This window comes from Pelodiscus sinensis, chromosome 22 (assembly GCF_049634645.1).
Source record: "Pelodiscus sinensis isolate JC-2024 chromosome 22, ASM4963464v1, whole genome shotgun sequence".
Taxonomy (NCBI): domain Eukaryota; kingdom Metazoa; phylum Chordata; order Testudines; family Trionychidae; genus Pelodiscus; species Pelodiscus sinensis.
The window spans coordinates 10,651,759-10,679,109 of NC_134732.1; the positions used below are offsets into that span (position 1 = coordinate 10,651,759).

Here is a 27,351-nt window from a genome sequence, read left to right on the forward strand (position 1 = left end):
AGCAGTGCCCCCTTTGTGCCTCTTAGGCCACTGGGTAGAGTGGAAGGAAGAAAAGTCCTGTGGGGAAAACCCTTTCCCTGTGAGTTTGCCATGGGATCATGCTCCTTCCCTGTCGTTCGGGTGTGTGGTGAGGCTACACCTATTAATAGCTGGGAGCTCCAATACGCTGAAGGTGGAAGCAGGATAGAGAGAGAAAAAGCCAGGGCCCTGGCAAAATCTGAACCAAACAAGACACAGCCAAGGACCTGTTTCTGGTGTTGGGTGATGTCAATTACCCATTGCTAGAGAGCCCCTGGAAATAAGCAGTTCAGCTGCAGAATAAAGCCCTGGTTGCTCGAGTATATAAACACATTTTCCTAATCTGGCTAGTCCAGCTTCAGGATTTCCAGTCCCCAGGATCCTGCAGCTACAGGTCTCTATGGAGCTGATGGAAGGATAACAATGCTTCTGTTCACTCAAACCATATACTGCCTGGGAAGTGGCTATTTCTTTGTTGTATGGGTGCAGCCTAGGACAGTATGGCCCTGGTCCTGGTCTGAGACCGCTGGATGCCTCCTCATCCATAATAAATCCTGCATATTTGTGGCCACTGTGGGGTTTTCAGGCTGGGGTGTAGTGATGCTGGTCCTGGTACTAGGGCAGAACCAGGGGTCCTGCTGCTGCAAAGCTAAACAGAAGTAGACATGACTTGGCTTCCTTAGGGTGCAGGAGAAAGGCTGAAGAGGGATCCCTCCAGTCCAGGGATGGGGCAGTGTCTGCTTGGCTGTGTCTAGACTGCCAACTGTCTACACTGGCCGCTTGAATTTCCGCAAGAACACTGACTTCCTACTGTCTGAAATCAGTGCTTCTTGCGGAAATACTGTGCTGCTCCCGTTCGGGCAAAAGTCTCTTTGCGCAAAGCTTTTGAGCAAAAGGGCCAGTGTAGACAGCTCAGATTTGTGCAAATGGCAATCGGGGCTTTTTTGTGCAAAAGCGCATCTAGATTGGCACGGACGCTTTTCCGCAAAAAATGCTTTTGCGAAAAAGCATCCGTGCCAATCTAGACGCTCTTTTCCACAAATGCTTTTAACGGAAAACTTTTCCATTAAAAGCATTTGCGGAAAATCATGCCAGTCTAGTCGTAGCCTTTGTGTTTTATACCAGAAATTCAAGGTCTTGTCATTTTCTCCTGAACTCCATGGCCATCTGGAGAGCTGATTGGATGCTGGCAGCCAAAAGACACCTGCAAGTGGAACCTGGTAAATGGAGAGGACAGGTGATTTTTATCCAGCCCTCTGAGGGCAGAGGTAACACCTCCAGGCAAGGGGTACGTTGAAAGCAGCTATTGCCACCTTGCAGCAGTTGGTAGCACTGGTGTATCTGCCAGACCAGCTTTCTCAGGTGCTGAACTGCAGCCTCATTTCTACTGGCTTCATGTCAGGTTCTCCCCCCAACACACCCCCCTCCCACTGTCTGCCCTAGGCTTGCAATAAAGATATGGCCCTGCTGTGAGCTGGAGGGAGACTGGGTTGGCTCCTCTCCACCAAGCCCATCCCACTCCTACCCCATGAATTCTGCCCTCCCTGGGGAGCAAGCAGATGCTGCCTCCTCTGTGTAAACCCCTCTCCCAAAGCTGCCCCCACGTGCCAGCCTCTGCAGTGGTTCCCCCTGCCCATGTCCCAGATTTGAACTTGGGCTTGGCATAAAAAAGCAACAAACATGGCATGAAAAACACCTGCGGTGACATGTGGCCAACTTTCCATGTGCCCTGCCCACAACCGTCACCTCTCCCTGCTCCCCCCGCCCAACCATCAACCTGGGATCCATCAGCCTGGACCTCCTGCACCCCATCAGATCCTTTAGCCCTGGATCCACAGCCTGAACCTCTCCCCACCCCCACCCCAATCCATCAGCCTGGGACCCATCAGCCTGCACCTCACCCCACCCCCACCCCAATCCATCAGCCTGCACCTCACCCCACCCCCACCCCAATCCATCAGCCTGCACCTCACCCCACCCCCACCCCAATCCATCAGCCTGAACCTCTCCCCACCCCCACCCCAATCCATCAGCCTGGGACCCATCAGCCTGCACCTCTCCCCACCCCCACCCCAATCCATCAGCCTGGGACCCATCAGCCTGCACCTCTCCCCACCCCCACCCCAATCCATCAGCCTGAACCTCTCCCCACCCCCACCCCAATCCATCAGCCTGGGACCCATCAGCCTGCACCTCTCCCCACCCCCACCCCAATCCATCAGCCTGGGACCCATCAGCCTGCACCTCACCCCACCCCCATCCCAATCCATCAACCTGGGATCCATCAGCCTGGACCTCCTGCACCCCATCAGATCCTTTAGCCCTGGATCCACAGCCTGAACCTCTCCCCACCCCCACCCCAATCCGTCTGCCTGGGACCCATCAGCCTGCACCTCTCCCCACCCCCACCCCAATCCAGCAGCCTGAACCTCTCCCCACCCCCACCCCAATCCATCAGCCTGGGACCCATCAGCCTGCACCTCTCCCCACCCCCACCCCAATCCAGCAGCCCCCAGCCACAGAGCCCCAAGATCCTAGAGCTCCGGACCCGAAGCCTGCAGCCCCCAGCCCCGCTCCTCCGAGAGCCTCCCTGCAGCCCGGACTCCCGACCCTCTCCCCCGGCAGGGCAGGGGGCTGCGCAGCCACAAGCGCCGGAGAGGAGGGAGGACCCGGCTCCTCCTGCCCCAGCCAGCGGGAGGAGCCTGCCCGGCCCGGCCAGCGCTGCGGGCTGCAGCATGAACGCGCAGGAGACGAAGGACTATCTCTCGCAGAGGGAGATCCCGCAGCTCTTCGAGGTGAGGCGCGGGGCCGGGGCGGGGCGGGGCGGGGCGGGCCGGGGGCCCCGAGTGGGGGACTGCGCCCCGCAGGGAGGACCCAGGAGAGGGGGTTCCCGGTGCATCTCCAGTCCCCTCTGCACAGGGGGCCCCGGGCACCCCAACCCGCTCCCATCTCGGGCATCAACTCTCCAGGCGCTATACCCCGTACGCCTCAACCCCCTCTCCCCGCCGGCCTGCCTCCCCCCACACCCCCTCTCCCCGCCAGCCTGCCTCCCCCCACACCCCCTCTCCCCGCCAGCCTGCCTCCCCTCACACCCCCTCTCCCCGCCAGCCTGCCTCCCCCCACACCCCCTCTCCCCGCCAGCCTGCCTCCCCCCACACCCCCTCTCCCCGCCAGCCTGCCTCCCCTCACACCCCCTCTCCCCGCCAGCCTGCCTCCCCCCACACCCCCTCTCCCCGCCAGCCTGCCTCCCCCCACACCCCCTCTCCCCGCCAGCCTGCCTCCCCCCACACCCCCTCTCCCCGCCAGCCTGCCTCCCCTCACACCCCCTCTCCCCGCCAGCCTGCCTCCCCCCACACCCCCTCTCCCCGCCAGCCTGCCTCCCCCCACACCCCCTCTCCCCGCCAGCCTGCCTCCCCCCACACCGCTCTCCCCGCCAGCCTGCCTCCCCCCACACCCCCTCTCCCCGCCAGCCTGCCTCCCCCCACACCCCCTCTCCCCGCCAGCCTGCCTCCCCTCACACCCCTCTCCCCGCCAGCCTGCCTCCCCCCACACCCCTCTCCCCGCCAGCCTGCCTCCCCCCACACCCCTCTCCCCGCCAGCCTGCCTCCCCCCACACCCCTCTCCCCGCCAGCCTGCCTCCCCTCACACCCCCTCTCCCCGCCAGCCTGCCTCCCCCCACACCGCTCTCCCCGCCAGCCTGCCTCCCCTCACACCCCTCTCCCCGCCAGCCTGCCTCCCCCCACACCCCTCTCCCCGCCAGCCTGCCTCCCCCCACACCCCTCTCCCCGCCAGCCTGCCTCCCCTCACACCCCCTGTCCCCGCCAGCCTGCCTCCCCCCACACCCCCTGTCCCCGCCAGCCTGCCTCCCCTCACACCCCCTGTCCCCGCCAGCCTGCCTCCCCTCACATCCCCTGTCCCCGCCAGCCTGCCTCCCCTCACACCCCCTCTCCCCGCCAGCCTGCCTCCCCTCACACCCCCTCTCCCCGCCAGCCTGCCTCCCCTCACACCCCCTCTCCTCGCCAGCCTGCCTCCCCTCACACCCCCTCTCCTCGCCAGCCTGCCTCCCCTCACACCCCCTCTCCTCGCCAGCCTGCCTCCCCTCACACCCCCTCTCCTCGCCAGCCTGCCTCCCCTCACACCCCTCTCCCCGCCAGCCTGCCTCCCCCCACACCCCTCTCCCCGCCAGCCTGCCTCCCCCCACACCCCTCTCCCCGCCAGCCTGCCTCCCCTCACACCCCCTGTCCCCGCCAGCCTGCCTCCCCCCACACCCCCTGTCCCCGCCAGCCTGCCTCCCCTCACACCCCCTGTCCCCGCCAGCCTGCCTCCCCTCACACCCCCTCTCCCCGCCAGCCTGCCTCCCCTCACACCCCCTCTCCTCGCCAGCCTGCCTCCCCTCACACCCCCTCTCCTCGCCAGCCTGCCTCCCCTCACACCCCCTCTCCTCGCCAGCCTGCCTCCCCCCACACCCCCTCTCCCCGCCAGCCTGCCTCCCCCCACACCCCCTCTCCCCGCCAGCCTGCCTCCCCTCACACCCCCTGTCCCCGCCAGCCTGCCTCCCCCCACAGCCCCTCTCCCCGCCAGCCTGCCTCCCCCCACACCCCCTGTCCCCGCCAGCCTGCCTCCCCTCACACCCCTCTCCCCGCCAGCCTGCCTCCCCTCACACCCCCTGTCCCCGCCAGCCTGCCTCCCCTCACACCCCTCTCCCCGCCAGCCTGCCTCCCCTCACACCCCCTGTCCCCGCCAGCCTGCCTCCCCCCACACCCCTCTCCCCGCCAGCCTGCCTCCCCCCACACCCCCTCTCCCCGCCAGCCTGCCTCCCCTCACACCCCTCTCCCCGCCAGCCTGCCTCCCCTCACACCCCCTCTCCCCGCCAGCCTGCCTCTCCCCACACCCCCTGTCCCCGCCAGCCTGCCTCCCCCCACACCCCTCTCCCCGCCAGCCTGCCTCCCCCCACACCCCTCTCCCCGCCAGCCTGCCTCCCCCCACACCCCCTCTCCCCGCCAGCCTGCCTCCCCCCACACCCCCTCTCCCCGCCACCCTGCCTCCCCCCACACCCCTCTCCCCGCCAGCCTGCCTCCCCCCACACCCCTCTCCACGCCAGCCTGCCTCCCCTCACACCCCCTGTCCCCGCCAGCCTGCCTCCCCCCACACCCCTCTCCCCGCCAGCCTGCCTCCCCCCACACCCCCTCTCCCCGCCAGCCTGCCTCCCCTCACACCCCCTGTCCCCGCCAGCCTGCCTCCCCCCACACTCCCTCTCCCCGCCAGCCTGCCTCCCCCCACACCCCTCTCCCCGCCAGCCTGCCTCCCCTCACACCCCTCTCCCCGCCAGCCTGCCTCCCCTCACACCCCCTGTCCCCGCCAGCCTGCCTCCCCTCACACCCCCTGTCCCCGCCAGCCTGCCTCCCCCCACACTCCTCTCCCCGCCAGCCTGCCTCCCCTCACACCCCCTGTCCCCGCCAGCCTGCCTCCCCCCACACCCCTCTCCCCGCCAGCCTGCCTCCCCCCACACCCCCTCTCCCCGCCAGCCTGCCTCCCCTCACACCCCCTGTCCCCGCCAGCCTGCCTCCCCCCACACCCCTCTCCCCGCCAGCCTGCCTCCCCTCACACCCCCTGTCCCCGCCAGCCTGCCTCCCCCCACACCCCTCTCCCCGCCAGCCTGCCTCCCCCCACACCCCCTCTCCCCGCCAGCCTGCCTCCCCTCACACCCCCTGTCCCCGCCAGCCTGCCTCCCCCCACACCCCCTCTCCCCGCCAGCCTGCCTCCCCTCACACCCCCTCTCCTCGCCAGCCTGCCTCCCCTCACACCCCCTCTCCTCGCCAGCCTGCCTCCCCTCACACCCCCTCTCCCCGCCAGCCTGCCTCCCCTCACACCCCCTCTCCTCGCCAGCCTGCCTCCCCTCATACCCCCTGTCCCCGCCAGCCTGCCTCCCCCCACACCCCTCTCCCCGCCAGCCTGCCTCCCCCCACACCCCCTCTCCCCGCCAGCCTGCCTCCCCTCACACCCCCTCTCCCCGCCAGCCTGCCTCCCCCCACACCCCTCTCCCCGCCAGCCTGCCTCCCCCCACACCCCCTCTCCCCGCCAGCCTGCCTCCCCTCACACCCCCTCTCCCCGCCAGCCTGCCTCCCCTCACACCCCCTGTCCCCGCCAGCCTGCCTCCCCCCACACCCCCTCTCCCCGCCAGCCTGCCTCCCCCCACACTCCCTCTCCCCGCCAGCCTGCCTCCCCTCACACCCCCTCTCCTCGCCAGCCTGCCTCCCCTCACACCCCCTCTCCCCGCCAGCCTCCCCTCACACCCCCTCTCCCCGCCAGCCTGCCTCCCCTCACACCCCCTCTCCTCGCCAGCCTGCCTCCCCTCACACCCTCTCTCCCTGCCAGCCTGCCTCCCCTCACACCCCCTGTCCCCACCGACCTGCCTCCCCTCACACCCCCTCTCCCCGCCAGCCTGCCTCCCCTCACACCCCCTCTCCCCGCCAGCCTGCCTCCCCTCACACCCCCTCTCCTCGCCAGCCTGCCTCCCCTCACACCCCCTGTCCCCGCCAGCCTGCCTCCCCCCACACCCCCTGTCCCCGCCAGCCTGCCTCCCCCCACACCCCCTCTCCCCGCCAGCCTGCCTCCCCCCACACCCCCTCTCCCCGCCAGCCTGCCTCCCCTCACACCCCCTCTCCTCGCCAGCCTGCCTCCCCTCACACCCCCTCTCCCCGCCAGCCTGCCTCCCCTCACACCCCCTCTCCCCGCCAGCCTGCCTCCTCCCACACCCCCTCTCCTCGCCAGCCTGCCTCCCCTCACACCTCCTGTCCCCACCGACCTGCCTCCCCTCACACCCCCTCTCCCCGCCAGCCTGCCTCCACTCACACCCCCTCTCCCCGCCAGCCTGTCTCCCCTCACACCCCCTCTCCTCGCCAGCCTGCCTCCTCCCACACCCCCTCTCCTCACCAGCCTGCCTCCCCCCACATCCCCTCTCCTCGCCAGCCTGCCTCCCCTCACACCCCCTGTCCCCGCCAGCCTGCCTCCCCTCACACCCCCTCTCCCCGCCAGCCTGCCTCCCCCCACATCCCCTCTCCTCGCCAGCCTGCCTCCCCTCACACCCCCTGTCCCCGCCAGCCTGCCTCCCCTCACACCCCCTCTCTCCGCCAGCCTCCCTTCCTCCACACCCCTTGTCCCCGCCAGCCTGCCTCCCCTCACACCCCCTCTCCCCACCAGCCTCCCTCCCTCCACACTCCGGGTATGTCTACACTACAAAGTTAATTCGAACTAATGGACGTTAGTTTGAATTAACTTTGATAGGCGCTACACTAGTGCTCCACTAGTTCGAACTTAATTCGAACTAGCGGAGCGCTTAGTTCGAACTAGGTAAACCTCATTCTACGAGGACTAAGCCTAGTTCGAACTTACTAGTTCGAATTAAGGGGTGTGTAGCCCCTTAATTCGAACTTGTGGGAGGCTAGCCCTCCCCAGCTTTCCCTGGTGGCCACTCTGGCCAACACCAGGGAAACTCTATTGCCCCCCTCCCGGCCCCGGACCCCTTAAAGGGGCACGGGTAGGCTACGGTGCCTGTGCCAGGTGCAAGCCTGCCAGCACCCAGCTAGCAGACCCTGCACCTGGCACGGCTCGAGCCAGCCACCCGATGGCCCCCAGCCCTCCCCTTCTTCCCGGGACCAGGCTGGTGGCTCCCGGGAGCTTGCCCGGGACCGCAAGAGGCGGGCGCCCGCCTGGTCTAGTGTGGACATCGTGAACCTCATCCACGACCTCCGCACTAGGCACAGGAAAGTGGCCATATAGGGCAGGAGAGCTGCCAGCCTGGCCACCCGGGAGCAGGTTTGCATGAAAATCAAGGGGGTCCACTGAGACCCCCGACCCTGAGCCCTGAGCTTACAATGGCCAACCTGGGTCAGACCAAAGGTCCATCTAGCTCAGTAGCCTGTCTGTCAACAGCGGCCAACACTAGGGACCCTGGAGGGGATGGACCGAAGACAGTGACCAAGCCATTTGTCTCGTGCCATCCATCTCCAGCCTTCCACAAACTTTGGGCAGGGACACTACTCCTACTCCCTGGCTAATACCACTCCATGGACCCAACCTCCATCACTTGATCTCACTTCCCTTTAAACTCTGTTCTAGTTGTAGCCTTCACAGCCTCCTGCAGCAAGGAGTTCCACAGGTTGACTCTTTGCTTTGTGAAGAACAACTTTCTGTTACTAGTTTGAAGCCTGCTACCCATTCCTTTCCTTTGGTGTCCTCTAGTCCTTCTATTATGGGAACTAATGGAGAACTTTTCTTGATGCACCCTCTCCACCCCACTCATGCTTTTATAGACCTCTATCCTATCCCCCCTCAGTCTCCTCTTTTCTAAACTGAAAAGTCCCAGTCTCTTTAGCCTCTCTTCATATGGGACCTGTTCCAAACCTCTGATCATTTTAGTTGCTCTCCCCTCTCCAACCCTCTCTCTTCCCCTCTCCCACCTCCTTTTCTCAGTCTCCCCAAGTTTTGTTCAATAAAGAGAGATTCTATTTTTGACCACACATGTCCTTTATTTTGTACATCAAGAAGAAGGGCTAGGGAAGGGTAAGTGGAAGGAGGTGAGGGAGGAATGGGGTACGAGCCCCCGATGGGGAGGACTGGGCTGGCTCTGTGGGCTTCTGGGGGTGGGAGCTCTTCTGCAGCCCCCCAATTGCCTCCTCTCCCCAGATGGCAGCCTGCGGCAAGTGCAGCCGGTCTGATGGCGGAGTGCTGTGATGTGCCCAGTGTGGGCACTCCGGGCACTCCAAGCCAGGACTGCTTTGCAAGTGGGGCACCCCTGAGAACTGTCTGTCCGAGGTGGGGGTCGGGTCCCTTTAAGCACAGCCCTCGGCTAGCCTGAGGCAGCAGCTCCATGCTCTAAGTCCTTATCTGATGCCCTGCCGGCACTGCGTCCGGCCATCCTTAACCCCGGTTCAGGGTCCACTTAATGTGGACATGCTATTTCGAATTAGCAAAACGCTAATTCAAACTAGTTTTTTAGTTTGGATCTGTTAGTTCAAATTTGCCTCCCTGTCCTCACAACCCCTCTCCCTGCCAGCCTGCCTCCCCTCACACCCTCTCTCCCCGCCAGCCTGCCTCCCCTCACACCCCGTCTCCCTGCCAGCCTCCCTCCCCTCACACGCCTGTCCCCACCAGCCTCCCTCCCTTCACATCCCCTCTCCCTGCATCTTTGAATTAGTGGAACGCGGTGTACCGGTAGTTCGATTTAGAGATCCTAATTCAAACTACCTACTCCGTGCCGCGTGTAGCCATGGGTACGGAGTTCAGACTAAGGGGGATTTAAAAATGGTGGCGCCCGGGAAGGTGCAAATGAAGCCCGGGATATTTAAATCCTGGGCTTCATTTGGAACTCCAGTTGTCCTCATTTGCCTACCTAGCTCGAACTAACGAGCTAGTGTAGACATAGCCTTAGTCTTTGAAGTGCCACAGGGCTCCTCATTATACTAATACTGTGATACGTTTGGGTGTATCTCTCTGTTCTCTGGCAATGTTTTTGGGCAGCGCTGCCTTCTGCTGGATACAGTGTCAGGCCAGCAGAAGTGTGTGTGCATCACAATCTGTGCATGTTCAATGTGCGCTTTTTGCATGAGACTGCTCTTCCTTTCCTGAGCGCTGAGCGGCCTGGCTGTGTGTGTATGGAAAGTGCTAACACTGTTAGTGGAACAACAGGCTGGAAGAACCCCCCTGCCTCCTATCACCCTCCACTGCAGAAACAAAATACAGGACTATGTCGAATAGTGATAGAAATGTAGCCGTGTTAATCTGGTGTAGCTGAAACAAAATACAGGACTATGTAGCACTTTAAAGACTAACAAGATGGTTTATTAGATGATGAGCTTTCGTGGGCCAGACCCACTTCCTCAGATCAAATAGTGGAAGAAAATAGTCACAACCATATATACCAAAGGGTACAATTAAAAAAAAGTGAACACATATGAAAAGGACAAATCACATTTCAGAACAGAAGGGGGATGAGGGAGGCGGGGAAGGGGGGGGCGGAGGAATGTAAATGTCTGTGAGCTAATGGTATTAGAGGTGATAACTGAGGAAGCTATCTTTGTAATGGGTAAGATAGTTAGTGTCTTTGTTGAGACCCAAGCGTAGAGTGTCGAATTTTAGCATGAATGACAGTTCAGAGGATTCCCTTTCAAGTGCAGATTTAAAAGGCTTCTGGAGCAGGATGCAGGTAATTAACCACTGCAGGGCACCCAGGTTCCAAAGCCAGCCCTTGTTCAGTCAAGCAGGTGATGGGCACTTGGGCTTCGGGTGGGTGGCTGGCTGCAGTGTTTCCTGTCAGAGGCCTGCTGCCCCCTCGAGTACGGAGTAAAGAATGTGACCCAGGCCTGTGAGTGGAATGGCCCAGTCTGGTCCCCTCCCTACTGGGAGTGACTTGGTTTTTTGGAGGGGAAGTTGTCGCTGCGCGAGGCCTTTGTTTGATATCCCATTCAATATGGCACCCAGAGCTCAGGAGCTGGGTGGCTGAAGGGTGAATTCTCGTGGCATGGGAAACATGAATTTGGCCTTGCTTAGAGCTGCCTCTACATGCAAAGCCATGAAGCCATGTGAGCTGCTCAGGGACCCCAATCCTGCAGTCACCTGACACATCAGGTGGGAAGAATAGCTGACTCGTTGCTCCCTCAGGGCATGTCTACACTGGGGAGTTATTCCGAAATAACAAGGCGAGCGTCCACACTACCAAGCCTGTTGTTTCGAAATAATGACTCCTTCTTGTGAAGAGGAAGAAGCTTTTTATTTTGAAATCGTTATTTCAGGAGTTATTATTTCAAATGAACTTATTTTGAAATAGCCCGGTAGTGCAGCCATAGCCTCAGAGTTCACACACAACACCTGTGACTGGGGCATCTCACTGCTTCTTCCTACTCCCAGTCCTTGCCCAGTTGGAGAAACTCCTGCTCAAAGACGGTTCTCCCGCCTCGGTGAAGGGGAGGGGAAGAAGTCGGGAGAGGACTTGGGAAGGGCAGGAAAAGGCGGGGAGTATTTCAGTCTGACTTGGCAAAGGTGTCAGGGCACCAAGGAGGGGCCTTGTAAAATAAACCCTTCAGTGCAAGCCCAATAGAAGTGCAATGCCCCTACCCCCACATCAGGGCTCTCTGTGCAGGGGTATAAAGTGATGAAGGGAGGGCAGAGCCCGTGTGCCCTTCCTGGCTCTGTCACTGATGTCCTCTATGGCCTTGGGCATGTTCCTTCCTCTCTCTGAGCCTGGCTCCCTGCATCTAGGGACACCTGTGGGGAGAAAATCTCAGGCATTCATGGGCACTTGAATGCATGGAGAGTGGCAGGGCGAGAACTGGAGGCTGAAGGCCGACACGGCCAGAGTAGAAATAAGGCCTGTTTGGTTTAATAGTGAGGGTGATTAACCACAGGTACAGCCTACCCAGGCCAGTGGTGCGGTTTCCAGGACACTGGAAGCCTTTCCAGAAGATGTTATGGGCATAGCTCAGGGTCACTGGAGGAGATTCTCTGGCCTGTGAGCTACAGGAGGCCAGACAGGGCGATCGAGCCGTCTCCTCTGGGCCTAAAATCTGTACAATCTTTGCAGAGCACTTGGAGGTTGCCCACTTTGTTATTATCCAGTGGGAGAAGGCACTTCCGGATGGGGCCCATGGCAACACGGCTTGGAGCACTTACTGCTCCCAGGCCTATGCTCTCTCATGCAGCATGGCTTCGAAGAAACCGCTTGGAAAGGAGCTGGGGGCAGATGTCCCCTGCGGTTGTTTTTAATCCTGCCAGGTGCAGCCCCTTCTGCATCCCAACACAGACTGTGTGTTTCAGTGGCCTCGCAGGAGCTCTTGTGCTCTCCCCCTCCTATTTTGTTCTAGCTGCTTTGAGTGGTTTGCGGTGTTTGCAGCGTCTCGTCATGGCACTTAGCAAACACTGCCGGGGAAGTAAGCGAGCTGTCGCTCGTTAATATAACACACGAGCAACATTGCCAGGCCTCGCTCCCTTCTCCTTGCACTGCAAAAGATCCAGGTGTCAGGCAGAATAAAACCGGGCACCCACCAGTGTAATGAGAGCGTGAGTCTCTGCACAGAAACACAGGAAGGATTTGGGCTGTGGTGTCCTGCTGGGCTCCTCAAGGGCCAAGCACCTCCCCTGCCAGTGCAACTGGCTCCCCTCCACGACTCCTCCTAGCGCACGAGTGTCCCGCAGGAACAGCCAGAGGTGATGCCAGCACTTCCCCACTGCTTGGCTGCTCTCCAGCCCCTGCTCTGCAGCCTCTCCCCACCCAAATCTCCCTCTTTTCCCTGCTCCCTCTCACCCCACCTGGCGTGACCCATTCCTGCTTCCTTCCCAGAGCATGCTAACAGGCCTGATGTACTACTGCCCTGAGGACCCCATCGACTACCTGGAGCAGTGCTTGCAGAAGGTCCGGGAGCTGGGTGGTCCTGAGAAGGTGCAATGGGACACTTTCATTGGCCAGGAGCGACGGCTCTTACCCCCCATCGATGGCAGACAGGGGAAGAAACCCATTTTCTGGACTGGTGAGCTGCCTCTTGGGCTGGATCTGTTCAGGGTGGGGGGCCATAGAGTCCTCACCTCAGGGGCAGGACTGCTGGTGGGCTAACGTTCTCGGGTGCCTGAGGTCGTGTGAGCAGCACAAAGACAATGCAGATGCAAATGCCCACAGAGCCAAGTCCCACGTGTTGGCACAGACCTGTGTTCCTCTGCACAGGCCCAGACACTGACCAGCTGCCCTCCTGCTTGCACACCTGGCTTAGCTGGCCCATACGCGTTTCACACCTGTATCCCTCTGTGCCAGTCAGGAAAGCTCCTCAGTGTCTCGCCAGCCAGGTGAGTATGCCATGTGCAGTCCAATGCAACTCATGCTCGCCCTGGTTTCTCCTGCAGACCCCCTTGCAGGGCCATACGGCCGGTACGGGTGCCTGCCGCCCATCCAGAGCCAGTTCTCCATCGAGAGCGACTCCGACATGACAGAGTCCACTGGCCTGATCCAGGAGTATGATGTGTTCAACCCCAGCAGACCCCGTCCCAAAATCGTCTTTGTGATCGGTGAGAAACGTGCTCTTCCCTGCAGTGGTGGGAGGCGCTGCACTGCTTGGGAACCCCTCTGTGGAGGGAGGAGGAGGGGAGAAGAGAGGCAGAGGAGACAGAGATGGGAGACAAAGGAAGAAAAATCCTGTGATTCCCAGTGGGTTTCCCCAAGGGCAGCTGCCTTCTCCCCCATTTCCCTACCATTCCTGATGAGTGTGGAGGACGTTTTCGGCCGTTGTCTCATTTGCATAGGTTGTAGCTAATGTTTGGGGCAAATGGCCTCCTTCCTATGCCTGAAGCCTGCTTCTCCCTGAACGTGCACCAGTGAAACCCCACTGGCTTCCGCCTGATTCACACCAGCCCTAGTATTCGGTGCCAGGAACTCAGCTGCCTTCAGAGGCTCCTTAAACTCAGTGAAGACACCTGAAGCTGGCTAATCCCATGCAGGGGAATCGACCCTGGCACCTCTGTAGGTGCTGGTTGTTAGCTGCTGAGTGAACCCACGTGCGGCAGACAACAGACACAAGTATGCGATCAATCCCATGAGTTTCCGAGGACCCAGGCGTAGAAGCCATGTTCTCAGGCTCTGAGGACACAGCAATTACCCCTTGAGTGTCTTCCCTGCTGCTACTGCACACACGAGAAAGGAGCAGGGCAAAGCGCGAGCCTTTGGGGGGCTTAGGCATGTCTACAACACCTCTTGGGTCCTCTCTCGCCTGGCAGGAGGCCCTGGCAGTGGGAAGGGCACACAGAGCACCAAGATCGCCTCCCACTTTGGCTTCGTCTGCGTCTCCGTGGGGGAAATCCTGCGCAAGCAGATGATCCATCGTGCCACCAGTGACAGGAAGTGGGAGCTGATCGCCAAGATCATCGCCAATGGGGAGCTGGCCCCGCCGGTGAGTCATGGCCAGAGCTTCCTGTCGCCCCTTCAGTGCAGCCCCACGGGGCAGACATCCAGCCTGAAGGACTCCGTGCCTGCTGCATTCATGGTCCTCTTCCTCCTGCCTTTGCCTGGTCCACAGGGCCCTGCTGGTTTGGGGCAGGTGTCTCATGGCCCCACAGTCCGCTTGGGGAGGCACCAGGGAAATATTTTCTCTCTGCTGCCCTCCCACTTGGCTGAGTTCATGTTAGTGGCTGCTCCTGGCGCTGGGACACACCACCTCTGTGGTGGGCCAGTCAGGGCACAGCCGGTGATGTCCACAAGATAGCGGCAATATGGAAGCCTGTTTTGGCCACCCAGTGTTTGGCTGTATCCGGGGGAAAGGCCAGTCGCTGTGGCCCAAGCAGTGGGTGATCCACAGGCCACCAGCTGTGCCAGCTTCCGTGCCACCCAGCCAGTCTTCCTGGGTATGTCTACGCTAGCTCGTTCCACGAGGAGTAACGGTAGTTCGAATTAGAGATCCTAATTCGAACTACCTACTCCGTGCCGCGTGTAGCCGCAGGCATGGAGTTCGGACCAAACGGGATTTAAAAATGGCGGTGCCCGGGAACATGCAAATGAAGCCCAGGATATTTAAATCCCGGACTTCATTTGCAACCCCGGTTGCCCTCATTTGCCTACCTAGCTCGAACTAACGAGCTAGTGTAGACATACCCCCTCTCTCTGAGTCAAGAGGAGAGTTAAGGCACCAAGCCCAGGTGTCTGCCAAGCCTGCTATTAAGGGGACCATCAGGAACAGACTGAGACGCACCAAACTCACATCCCAGAGGCCACCCAGCAACTACCAGCTGGGAATGACTTTTGGGTCCCTTCCGAGCCAGGCTGGGTTCAGCCCAGCGGCCTGTAGGTGAGTGGTTCAGTCTCCATCCCCCATGAGCAGCCCCTTGCGCAGCCTCTTTGCCTTGCAGGAGACCACCATCGAGGAGCTGAAGCAGCAGTTCATTAAGCAGCAGGACGCTGAGGGCTTTGTGGTGGACGGGTTCCCCCGGGAGATTGGCCAGGCCTTCACCTTTGAGGAGCAGGTGGGGTGTGGCTGTGGATAAACAAAGACTTTTCTGTCCGTTCTGGGCTGCGCCTTTCCCACAGCCTGAGCCTTCACCAGGCACGAGCTCCCCAAAGCTCTCTCTGAAGGCGTGAGCCCCTTGCCTGGCTCCCCAGGCCTCCCCAAAGAGGGTCCCTCACCTGACACTCGACTCCTTAGATGTGCTGCTTTGTCCTTTCCCTGCTCTGCTTATTGCATGTTGGCCGAGCCCCTCCATTTCTCCTCCCCCACCAAGATGTTTGTCCTGCTCCAGTCTGTGCGCTCTGAGGACACAGGACGTGGCCTGGCAGTATCCAGTTGCTCTCAGTGGTCCTTTGTTGGCCAAGAGCAGGGGTGCGACTCAGTTTCCCCTCCTCTGCTAAAACACAGCTTTGGTCCCACCCCCTGCACCGGGTGCAGCCTATGCTTTGGAGCTGCCATGGTAGAGCCCTTCCTCTCTGAGGACATGTCAGGCTTGGCAGAGGACAGCAAGAGCCCTGCCAGCAACAGAGGGAGGAATCACGTCTGTGCTCAGGGTCCCAGATATGATCAGGATCGACTCCAGAGCCGTCCCATCCATAGGACGGTTTGGGGCAACCACCCTGGGACCCGAATTTCCACATGCCCCTAAAGTACAGGGCCAAGGGTGGTCCAGGGGATTAGTGTGGGCCTGGCACCAGCAGCAGGGTCAGGCCTGCCCTGCACTCACTGGTGGCAGTGGGAAGGGAAATGACCCAGGAGCGTTGATCAGAGGAAGGGATTTGGGGGAAGGGTGGAGTGGGGCCAGGGTGGGGCAGAGCAGGGGCAGAAAGAAGAGGGGTAGGGGCAGGGGCAGGAGCAGGGCCTGGGGTGGAGCAGGGGGGGTGGTTTTGTCCCAGGCCCTGCACCCTTCTAGAAACAGCCCTGATCTTTAGCCCTGAGGATCCTGGGAATGCCTGGACCCCTCCAGGCCCTGAGAGACAGGCCCACACTGATTTCAGGATGCCCAGGGCTCTTCAGCCCCTTTGTGGAATGGCAGGACTCACTGGAGACCTGCAGCCCCTCTGTGGAACAGGGCGGGTGTTGATGTGGAGGGACTGGGAGCCATTAGAGCCTGTTGCTGAGGGGGTCTCAGCTCCCAAGGAGCCCTGAAATGCTCAGAGCCCCTGTTGGTCCTATCAGCAACTCCCCAGAGCCGCTGCAGGAAAGGGCCTGTCACTGCATTGCTGTCGGGTGCGTGTCTCTCTCACTGGCAGATCGGCCCCCCAGACCTGGTGCTTTTCTTGGCCTGTTCAAACCAACGTCTCCGGCAGCGTCTGGAGAAACGGGCCCTGGAGCAGGGTCGGCTGGATGATAATGCCCACGCCATTGACCGGAGGGTGGAGACCTTCAAGCAAAACATCCTGCTGATTGTGAAGTATTACCAGGAAAAGGGCGTCATCATCCGGGTAAGACTTGGTCGGGGCAGCTGGCGGCTGGCTTGGGACACTGCCTTTCCCACTGGCGCTGCTCTGGTTCGCAAGCCCAGGCAACAGCATTTGCATCTCAACCTGGTTACTGGCTTGATTTAGGGTCCTGGCAAGTCTTGGGTCAGGTCCCTGGTACCGAGCACTGAGCATAAGCGGGGGGCAGGCTCATAGGTGACTCGGACCAGGTCCCCTGGCACTAACCTGCATGTTTTGTGCATGGTGGCCCTGAGGTGGACGTGGGTGGGATTCACTGGGGTGGAGTGCTGACCCCCAGAGTGGAGTGGGGATTTGGGGTCGCTCTTTTCCTGACAAGTGCAGTCCCAGTCTCCCTCTCCCCCATATCCCCTCCCAGCCCCCAGAGCCCGACTGAGGGCTGCCTGTCTTTCCGCTCTCAGTTTGACGCAGACAGAGAGGAGGAGGATGTATTTGTTGACATCAGCTCTATGATTCAGGAGCGGCTCTTCCCACGTGGCATCCCTACAGCAGGTGAGAGTGGAGCCATGACAGACCAAGGGAGCTGTGCTGCCCTGGGAAGACAGACCCCTGGGTACTGTGGCTTCACTTCCAGTTGGGACCCCCGGCTCCCTCTGCACAGGGCTAGCCCCTTAGAGCCGGCATTCAGAGTCCACTTATTCAGGGGGCTCCTGTCCCCTCCTGCCTCTGCTGGAGCCTTGGCACAGCTAGTGCGGTAGGTGATGGACGTGTTCAGGCAGCGACACACCCCGCAGCCTCTGTTCACCTCGCGGGAGTCCCTGCAAATTGGAGACAGCTCCGGCCCTTGAACTGCGGGAGCCTCCCAAAGCCTCGCCCTGGGCCACCTGCCTCCCAGCCTCACCAGTGCTCTGCTGTCCCGCTCACATTGCTGACTTGCTGGTTCACCCCGTGGTACCCTGAGAGAGGTGGGTGGGAGACTTGGCCTCTGACTCCTGCACAGCCCAGGGAGCAGCACTGACTCAGGGCATGCAGGCCACAGGGAATCAGCACTTCCTAATGGTTAGAGCAAGGCCTGACTCTGTTCCGGGCCCTGCCATCGACTTTGCATGACATCAGGCAGTTCTCTTTGCCTCCCAGCAACACAATACGGACCCAGCCCCGCCCAACCCCGAGGCACGGAGAGGAGGATTTAATGATGGGGGGGATTTAAAAGGCATAAAGGGGCCTTGGGCACCCAGTGCCCACTGAAAATCAGTGACACATGGGCCCCTCAGTCGCCCCTCCTTGGCATTTGTCAAGTGCTTTGAGATCCCCAGGGGAGCAGGGTGCAGCAGCTCTTTTGGGCCCCCGTGTGCAGTGCAAGGGAAGAGAAGGGCGTGTCTGCCTGCCTGTGGGAGCAACAGTGGCTGGCAGATAGGATCTGCCCTCAGATGCTGCACCGTCCATCGTGACTGGGCGGTACTGGGTCACCATGGCGACACCCCCATCTTCATGCAGGCTTTGTCCTGGGGGGCATGTCCCCACGCAGGCAGTGGCCCTGCTGATTGCCCTTTGCTTTCGGGGCATCTCCACAGGGAGCCGGAAGGGGAGCATGTTTCCAGGGGCAGCTGACTTGCCAATGGGGAAGAATTGCCTAACGCAGCAGATGCTTTTAACCCTTTCCAAGAGGCGCCTCATCCTGTGAGAAACAGGAGCCCGAATACCCCTCCCCCAGGGGCCGGCAGCACGAGACTCATTCAGAGCTCCTGGCTTCCCCTCAGTGACTGGCAGGGACAAACCAACCAGGGTGAGCCCATCTCTGCGTCACAGCTACTGCGCCAGGCCACGCAGAACCCAGAGAGGACTGAGAGGGATTTCTGCATGGGGCTGGCACGCAGGGCACTGCGCCCACACAAGTGCCAGTGCAGGGACGGAGGGAAGCAGCCCAGATTGCTGTGATGTGCAGATTGCTGGGGGCCCTGCACCTCACAGCACAGGCTAGAGCAGCCTCTCCCTTTCTCAGGGACCGACCCAAAGGCCCCACTTCCTATAAGGGAGCCCTGGAGCTACTAGGACAGCGGTTCCCAGCCTTTTCCAGATGGAGACCCATTTTGACAAGTCAGGAAGACTTGGTGACCCAAGGCAAGTCAAAAATGGGGGGAGAGAGAGCAGAGCCACCTGGGGAGACACTTGGCGACCCTTTTGAAATGTAATGACGACCCATATTTGAGTCCCGACCCATAGTTTGGGAAACCCTGTACTAGGGTCCCTGAGAAAGGGAGATCCTACCACCAAGTGCAAAGCACTTTATTACAGGTGTAAGCCGTACTACCTCGCTAGGGAAACTGAGGCACGTAGGCAGCATGCTCACCCAAGGTCACATTGCATGTCAATGGCAGTCAAGAACAGACTTGCAAGCTCTTGACTTCCCAGCTAGTGGCCTGCCCATTGGGCCATGCAGTCTGCAGTACACCGGCTGTGCCCTGGAGCTCTTCTCTCCCCTCCTCCCAGTGCATCTCTGCCTCTTCCTGGACCCTTTGGAAAAGATCCGTCAATATGCCCCCTCCCCAGCAGCTCCCTGGCTCCTCACATCTACCCTGCAGGGGCCACCAGCTCCTCTCTGACTTGTCTATCATCCTTCCCACTGCCCTCCACTTGCTGATGCCCCCCACGCCTGCGCACACACTGCTCTGGCGCTGGACTCATCTGGCTGGGACCCTGATCTCCTCACCCACTCCTCTCAGATCTGCTCCAGGCGCCCATTGGAGCTCTGCGGGGCCCTGTGTATCAGGCCTTTCAATCTCCCACTCACTGTGCAGTGTAGCCTATTGCCAACCAACCGGCCAGATCTCAGCGGTACCCAGGCCCTTACAGGCGGCCTGACCCTGTAACCGAGCAGCACAGCTGGCACAGAGGTCCCCAAGGGGAAGAGGGAATGTGTGTGTAGTGGTGGGACGAGGGGGCGTCTCCTAAGGGACAGGGGGTTAGTTATGGCTCAGATAGGCAGCTGCATTTCTGAGAGACTCCCAACCCGTCCCATTGCCAGCACTTCCCAGGTGTCTGAAGGGCAGTTCAGAGCCCTCCGCTCCCCTGCCTCAGAGCCCGCGTGGTGTTTGATGCGTTTCTCTCTCTGGCTTAGGGTCGCTGCAGTTGGCTCTGTTAGACTCGCCTTGTGGAGAATATCCCCAGGAGGAAGATGAGGAGGGGCAGGTAAGGCTGCAGGGATGCCTAAGGGATAATATAATATAATATATAGAGATATACCATCTCATAGAGCTGGTAGGGACCTTGAGAGGTCATTGAGTCCAGTCCCCTGCCCTCACAGCAGGACCAAGTACCATCCCTGACAGATTTGCCTCAGATCCCTAAATGACCCCCTCAAGGAGTGAACTCGCAACCCTGGGTTTAGAAGGTCAATGCTCAAAGCCCTCCCCACAATTCCAAGGGAGATGCCCTTGGAATTTCCAGGACCGGAATTGGAAATTAACCAAACCTCTTCCTGAAGGATCAAAACCAGGAGCTAGGGAGGCTCCCGTGGGCCTGCAGAAACACACAGCAAGTCCACGTTTTGGAGCTGTTGCAGCCAGTGGGCTGAGGTCCAGAACAGCACAGATCAGGGAACAGAGAAGGCAGGGTGGGCAGTGGGGAGCGAGTAGGGCAGGGAGCATAGGGGGGCAGAAAATGGGGCAGGGTGCTGCTGGAGGAGGGGATTCCACAGGAAGAGAAGCAGCACCGCGCGGAGTCCCAGGGGGATGGGCAGAGGACTTGAGTGGGGAGGGGTCTGTGTGCATTAGGGTGTGGGAGCTTTCTGCCAGTGGCTAGCGGATGTGAGATAACACTGGGTGATGGGAAAACTGTGGAGAGAGCAAACAGCTGCAGGCAAGTGGCCAGTGCTCCAAGTGTGTGAGGCCAGGGAGTTCTCTAAGGGGTCATGTTGAGCTGGGTTGCTGAGGGCCACGCTTTAAGCCCTGCAGCTCCCTGCTTGGGAGAGACCCCCACACACTTTTTTCACTGTGCGTGCCCAGGGAGGTTAGCCCAGCCCTTGCACGCTCGCAACTGCTGCTGCTGCTGCTCCTACGGCTTCACCCCAGCTGGATCCTGGCTCGCGCACAGGGGAGTGGGCACCCGAGCTGCTTTTTCTCCCCTGCTCATTGCAGCTCCCCTGCGTCACGCTAACCTGGTAGCCCTGGCTGGCTGGCGGGTGGAGTGGTGGAGATGGAGCAATTCTGTGCTGGGTTCTCTCTGCCTCGCAGGGGTAAATGGTAAAGCAGCAGGCAGGTTCCTTTTCCTGCAGGCAGAGGCAGAGCAGGAAGGATGTCCGCAGGCCATGGACAAGCCTCCCCTCATAAAACTGGTTGGTGTGGGGCAGGGAAGCCTCCCCAAGACAGCAGAGAGCCCCCACCCATCAGGGCCCTAACAAGGGTGGGGCAAGCGGGGCACACACCCCGGGTGCATCATAATCAGGGACACAAAGTCTAATGGCTAAGTCTAGACTGGCATGATTTTACGGAAATGCTTTTAACGGAAAAGTTTTCCGTTAAAAGCATTTTTGGAAAAGCACGTCTAGATTGGCACGGACGCTTTTCTGCAAAAGCACTTTTTGCGGAAAAGCGTCCGTGCCAATCTAGACGCGCTTTTGCGCAAAAAAGCCCCGATTGCCATTTTCGCGATCGGGGCTTTTTTGCGCAAAACAAATCTGAGCTGTCTACACTGGCCCTCTTGCACAAAAGGACTTTTGCCTGAATGGGAGCAGCATAGTATTTCCGCAAAAACACTGACAATCTTACATGAGATCGTCAGTGCTTTTGCGGAACTTCAAGTGGCCAGTGTAGACAGCTGGCAAGTTTTTCTGGAAAAGCGGCTGATTTTATGGAAAAACTGGCCAGTCTAGACACAGCCAATAAGTAAAAAGAATAAGCTGCAAGGTGAAAAGCGCGGCGCGGGCTAACCCGAGGAGAGGGGGCGTATCATTGATATTTGCCTCAGGCACAAAAATACCTAGTTACGGTGCTGCCACCGGTGTCCCAGAGAGTGTCAGTAAAGCCTGTCCGTCCCTGGCTCCTCCCCCGGGCTCTGCTCTCTCCTGCTGTGTGCTGACTGCCAGGCCCTGTGAGTGTCAGGGGCCTAGTTCCCAGCTGTGAATTTCATGCTGCCCAAGCAAGGGGGGACATGTAGGTGGGTGTGGTAGGCAGGAAGCAGAGAGTCTGGCCTGAGCCATCACAGAGTTGTCTGGGGGACAGAGGCACAGGAGGTGCAGGGTCATCTGGCTGGTTTGGCTGAGCAGAGGCGGGAACAAATTCCATGCGTCCCTTGTTTTAGGGCCGCAGGGGGATGTGTGAGCCCTCAGTTGCGCAGCATCCTCTGGAGCCTGGTTTCTAATGGCTCAGCATTGTTTGAAAGCTCAAGTTGGGATAATGCACCCGCTCCTCCTTCGTCTTCCCACCCACCAGGACTGTGCCTGCATGGCTGCCTTCAGTAAAACCGTGATCTCCAGAGGTAGGGGCTGTCTCTTGCCATTTGTCTGTACAACTGGGGCCCAGAGCTGGCACCCAGCCATTCTGAACCCTCAGAGGCAAGGGACTGGATTAATGTACTGGATCAGTACATAAGAACAGTCATACTGGGTCAGACCAAAGGCTCATTTAGTGTCCTGTTCCTGACAGTGGCTAGGGACACCATTCCTACTCATCCTGACTAATAGCAATTGATGGACCTAACCTCCATGAACTTAACTAGTTCTTTTGTGAACCCTGTTATAGTCTTGGCCTTTATGACATCCCCTGCAAGGAGTTCCATGGGTTAACTGTGTGGTGTGAAAAAATACTTTCTTTTGTTTTAAATCTGCTGCCTATTAATTTCATTTGGTGACCCTTAGTTCGTGTGTTATAAGAAGGCATAAATAGCACTCACTTACTTTCTCCACAAGTCATTATTTTATAGACTTCTATCATATCCCCCTTTAGATGTCCTTTTTCCAAGCTGAAAAGTCCCAGTCTTATTAATCTTTCCTTATATGGCAGCTGTTCCATACCCCAAACATTTTTTGCCCTTTTCTGAACCTTTGCCAATTCCAATAATCCTTTTTGAGATGGGGAGACCACTTCAGTATACACAGTATTCAAGAGGTGGGCCTACCATGGATTTATATAGAGGCAACAAACGTACGCCAAGGGTCACGTAATCAGTCCTCCTACAACTAGAGAACTCCCTCACAAAACTGCCCTGTTAGCTGCTCCTGTTTACTAGCCCCTTTCCTTGCTTAGGAGTGGGCTTCTGAATAGCCCAACCCACTGGTTAAGGGTTTGCTAACCACAGGTTAAGGAGCTCTCATCCTTGCCTAGCAGTCACTAGGCTCAGCACATGGTCCCCCATACAAACAGCCCACGCGGTACATTTCAGCCAAGCAGCAAGTACACCACAAACACACACAGTGCAGACAACAAATGGGTGTGGGGCAGGGAAGCCTCCTCCATGACAGCCCCAAGTCAGCAGAGAGACACCCCCACACTTGGGGTCCCAGATCGCAAGCTCCCTCCTGCCCCCCGCAACTCAGCTGTCTCAGTAACTGTTACTCTGGCATTCCGAGGAAGTGCACACACACAACAGAATAAACAGTGAATAATCCAGGAGTAAGAACTCGAGCTGCTCAGTGGCCTTGTCATGTGACAGTCACTCTTTCCACCCTGGGCTCTCATAGCACTGTATACACTGGGACTTAAGCTTCACAACTTCCCTAACTACTATCCCTGGAAGGAAACTGATGCACGGGGCAGGGCAGTGACTTGGCCTAGTGAGGCAGCGGTAGAGCTGGGAATGGAAGCCTGTGTTCTGACTTCCACTTCTGTGCTCTCACCATTCACTCATGCTTCCTTCATGCACCTGGACACAAGAGAAAGGGAGTAAGACAAAGATGCTCCTACACAGCATTTTAACAGCTGCGCCATGGGTACACTGGGGGACTCCCCTCCTGGTTCTGCTGCTTCATGCAGCAGCCAAGTCCTTTGGTGGGGTTGCCCACCCTGGTGCTGCAATGGGATGAGCAATGCCAGGCTTAGCTCCCTGAAAGCATTGGGGGAGGAAGGGGACAGGAAGAGTGACGTTCGCCTTCCATCCGAAGGCGAGGGGCAGGGATAGATGAGTCTGATGGGCCAAGCAGGGAGACCCTACGCAGGGCTACTGGCCGAGCAGAAGGGTTATGTGTTGTGCCCTGCAAAAACGCCCCACTTGGTGCTCTAATGAACTCTCCCCCTTAGCATGGAGAGGCGTGGGCTGCCCAGGATGGTCCTTTCCCCGGGCGGGGGAGGGGAGGCGGGATTTCCAGCCAGTTCCCACATCACAAAAGCTGACCTCGCCGAGCAGCAGGTGCTGGCCCGACTCCTGTCTCTGCACAGAGGCTAAGGGTGAATAGTGCCTGGAGACAGCTCCCCTCGGAGCTTGAGGGCTCCTTTGGCGGGCAGCACGTGGGGGAAACTTGCTCTGCCCCTGCTGCAGCTGAGCTGGGCATCGGTGGAGAACCTCGCCCTCCTCAAGAGCGGTCGGGCCGCCCCGTTTCCAGACCGGCTTGGAAAGGGGGCGAGGAACCAGACCCGAACCTCGAGGCAGCACTTCAGCCTCCTTTGTGTTCAGCCCCCTCCTTGGGTGCGCAAACATGCCTCGCTGGGCCAGCCAGCTGCGGTAGCGCTCAGGACTCGGGAGCCGAGCCTGGCCCCATGCTCCCTGCCGTGACATCAGCCCCCCAGCCAGCTCCGCGGCGCTTTCGCGCTCACTGGGCCCTTTGTCCGCGCCGCCCCAGATCATTGCTATGCAGCTCACATCTCCGGCGTCAGGTGGCTCTCTGCTGGCTCAGCTCAGAGGCTGCAAAATCCCCTCCCAGCATGCCGTGCCCATGACAGCGTTATATGTGCGGTAAAAATAGCCAGGGAGGACATGCAGGGCAGCTGGCTGCACAGAACCGGACCCGGCTGCTCGCTGCCTCCTTGCACGTCTGCGCCCCAGCGCTGAGAGGTGAGTGCCCCAAGCCCGCGGCCGGCGCGAGCGGTTGTGCCGGGGCTCGCTGGGGGAGGGTTGTTTGGACCCTCCTGGCTGCTGCTCCGAATCGTGGTTTGTTTCCCATCTGCTCTCTCCCCCCGGGAGCCAGGCGGGAGAGTCTGGGCTGGTCATTTTGCTGCTCAGGCAGTTTCAGGTCTGGAGTGGCTGCTGGCAGGCTCCCTGCGAAGCGCTTTGCCACGGGCAGCCCGGCGCGCCCTGGGCCCCTGATGTTTGTCCCTTTCACCGAGCGCTTTCGCTGGCTGCTCTGCACACGTGCTCTGGGGGGTTGTCGGGGTTTGCCTGCAACGGTGGTGAAAGCTCCTGGCCTGTGATCCCAGCTCTGCCACTGCTGCACGATGACCTTGGGCAGACAACACGTGTGGCTCCGTTTCCTCATCTGGATGACACCAGCCACCTTCCCTCATTCCCAAGTCAGGAGGTTAATTCGGGCTGTCAGGGTTTGATTGGTGCAGATGGACTGTGCAGGAGCAATGCAAAGTCTGTTATTCCTGGTGCCTGCTGTGACTTGTGTCATTGCCTTCCCAGGGCAGCATCGCTGGGCTCCCTCCCTGACTCTGGAATCAGTGCATGGCAGGTGGCATTGCTGCTCCCTCTGTGTGTTGCAGGCCCAGCTCAGTGGCTGTTTGCTCCCCTTTCTCTGCGTATCTCACCAGCCAGGGCACAGGAGGGCCCAGCAGCAGGTTAGAAGGCTGATGTGTTGGCTGAGCAGTGGGAAGCCCAGCGCAGGGCTGAGAAGGAGCAGCCTTGGTGGGGCTCTGGGTTGGCGTCGGAAGATTGGGGATTGCATCCTGGGATTGTGGGGTGTTGGCAGGGCTGTGGTGGGAGACGGGCTCCCGGATTGATGATGATGCAGCTTGGGATTGAGGTGCATTAGCAGAGGTGGGCCAGGGGCTCAGGACAAGAGTAGCTGGGTGAGGCTGCAGAGGATCAGTGAGAAGCTGGGAAGTTTGTGGAGAGCCTCCCTGCCCTCCTCTCTGTCCTAGGCCCTGACTTCGCTCACTGGTGGATCCCCACCCTGCACTCCCAGCCATTATGTGAAGAGAGAATGGCTGGCAGGACCCCTGCTAGCACTACCCTTTGCCCAAAGTTCCCATCAGGGGGGCTGGAACAATTTGTGCTGAGAGCCACACAATAAAACTGCAAAGCTTGCTGTGCCTGATGGAACCCACTTCCACCTATGGTTCCACCACCCTCCCGTTCCCAGCTGGGTTTCAGCGGGAGCATTTGGAAGGAGCCATAGCCTCTGACAGACAAGCCCTTGTGCTTTGCAGTCAGGTGGGGGATGGGTGAGGAAAGGGAATTGTCCTGCTGGAGGCTATGAGCCAGGTTTGTTTCCACCTGGCTCAGACATGGCCCTTCCTATTCATTTGGAGTTGCTTTTGAATGTCTCTCCACCAGGCTGATGGCACTGGGCACAGGGCAGGCTGGTTGCAGTATCAAATCTAAATGGGGCACTCCTCAGCCACTGGCAGTGTGTTTAGCTAATGTGGGTGGCAATCTACAGGAAGATAATGCTAGTTCTGAGCCAGGAACTGGAGAGCCCAGACAGAGCATTCCCTTGGCGTCTCTGCGACCAGTAAAGGCTGGTGCTCAGGCATACAGCTGGCAGGGAATCAGCATGTTAAGACACAGTCCGTGTATCCAAGGTTCACTCTGACCTGCAGGAACCTTGGGTCTCCCACCAGCAGGGCCGAGCATCCAGCACCACTCCGGAGAATGATCAAACAGAGCAAGAGCGGAGCTAGTCATTGGTAGCTTGGCTGCACCCTGACCACTCAGGAACTAGGCCATGCTGGGCTTCGGGCTGTACAAATCCGTGGGACGACAGGCCCAGAGCTTACAGTGCACATCACACTACATGAACGATCCTGCAGAGTCTGTGGGCTGGGACCACATGGCCTCTGACCAACCTGCTTGACTGAAGATGGGCGTTGATTTGTTTTTGAACAAGAGTCAGTGGCGGGCAGCTGGCCCCCAGGGGAGGTGGACAGGTTACTGTCTTCGCCCACCCTAGTCTGCCACAGAGCGCATGAAGCCAGCCTGCCTGGTCAGGCCCCAGGTAAATCCTCCTGTACAAGGATACTTGGCAGCGCCTCCCTTTTGCCCCGGCTCTCGCTGCAGGCAGGTGGCTACCCCCAGCCGTGGCTAGGGATGCAGAGGCAGGCAGATGGAGAGTGGCCTGCCCAGCCGTCCCTAGCAAAGAGCGCAGCTCTTTCCTTTCCCCCGCTCCAGCCACGGCTTGGCATTGTCTCCGACACTCAGCCGCGTGGCCTGAGCGGTCAGGGCTGCAGTGCCCCATTGAAGGCCTGCGGGCCTGATCCTGCCACTCCTGAAAGGCAGTGGGGGTAGAAGCAGCCCCATGGCTCTAAGGAGTGGGAGGGGCTGTTCCTCCCATCACGAGGGTGGGGTGGGGACCATGGCTGCGGCAGTGTTACGATTCACAGCGAGGGGCTCTTGCCCCAAGGACAGGTGAGCTGGCAGCACCCTCTGACTTGCTGCCCCCTCGTGCTACTTTCGGGCATGGCAGGGAGCAGGGAAGGGAAGGTACTGGGTAGGCTATGGGCCCATCTTGGTCAGCCGGAGCAGGTGAGGGGTCAAACTGCAACTCTGTGTCAGACCCTCCCTCCTCCGGGCTGAGCAAGGCCCGGCTGGTAGAGGGGAGTGTCTAGGGCAGATTATCCTGCAATTGCAGCAGGCTAAGTCATGGAGCATGGATGCCGCCAGGCCCCCAGACAGGTGTGTTGGGCATTACGCTGATGGGATGCTTGGTCTGAGCCAAGAGGTTGCTTGTCAGGGCTACCAACTTTTCGGCGCCTCCCCCACAATATTTCCCTCCAACCTCAGCTGGAGCCCTTCCCCTCGCCCCCCGGCCTCCATGAACTCCTAGATTCCCCTCCTCCCCCAAAGGAAACTGTCTTCCCTGCCTCCCC

The 27,351-nt window shown here is 59.7% G+C and overlaps 1 protein-coding gene across 4 annotated transcripts in view; it reads left to right on the top strand.

Moving 5' to 3' along the window:
- Positions 1–2,738: 2,738 nt before the first annotated feature.
- AK1 (adenylate kinase 1) overlaps positions 2,739–27,351 on the top strand; it is a 43,171-nt gene continuing 18,558 nt past the window's right edge. The window contains exons 1-8 of one of the 4 annotated variants that reach the window (XM_075905170.1): positions 2,739–2,813; positions 12,353–12,539; positions 12,907–13,068; positions 13,774–13,946; positions 14,899–15,012; positions 16,247–16,438; positions 16,855–16,945; positions 19,512–19,582. In XM_075905170.1, coding sequence (XP_075761285.1) covers positions 2,754–2,813; positions 12,353–12,539; positions 12,907–13,068; positions 13,774–13,946; positions 14,899–15,012; positions 16,247–16,438; positions 16,855–16,945; positions 19,512–19,582 — 1,050 coding nt within the window. In that variant the 5' untranslated portion in view covers positions 2,739–2,753. Of the gene's footprint in view, positions 2,814–12,352; positions 12,540–12,906; positions 13,069–13,773; positions 13,947–14,898; positions 15,013–16,246; positions 16,439–16,854; positions 16,946–18,107; positions 18,180–19,511; positions 19,583–24,255; positions 24,377–24,946; positions 25,102–27,351 lie in introns of those variants that run through there. The other 3 variants (XM_075905172.1, XM_025182597.2, XM_006118993.4) reach the window with 3 other exon arrangements.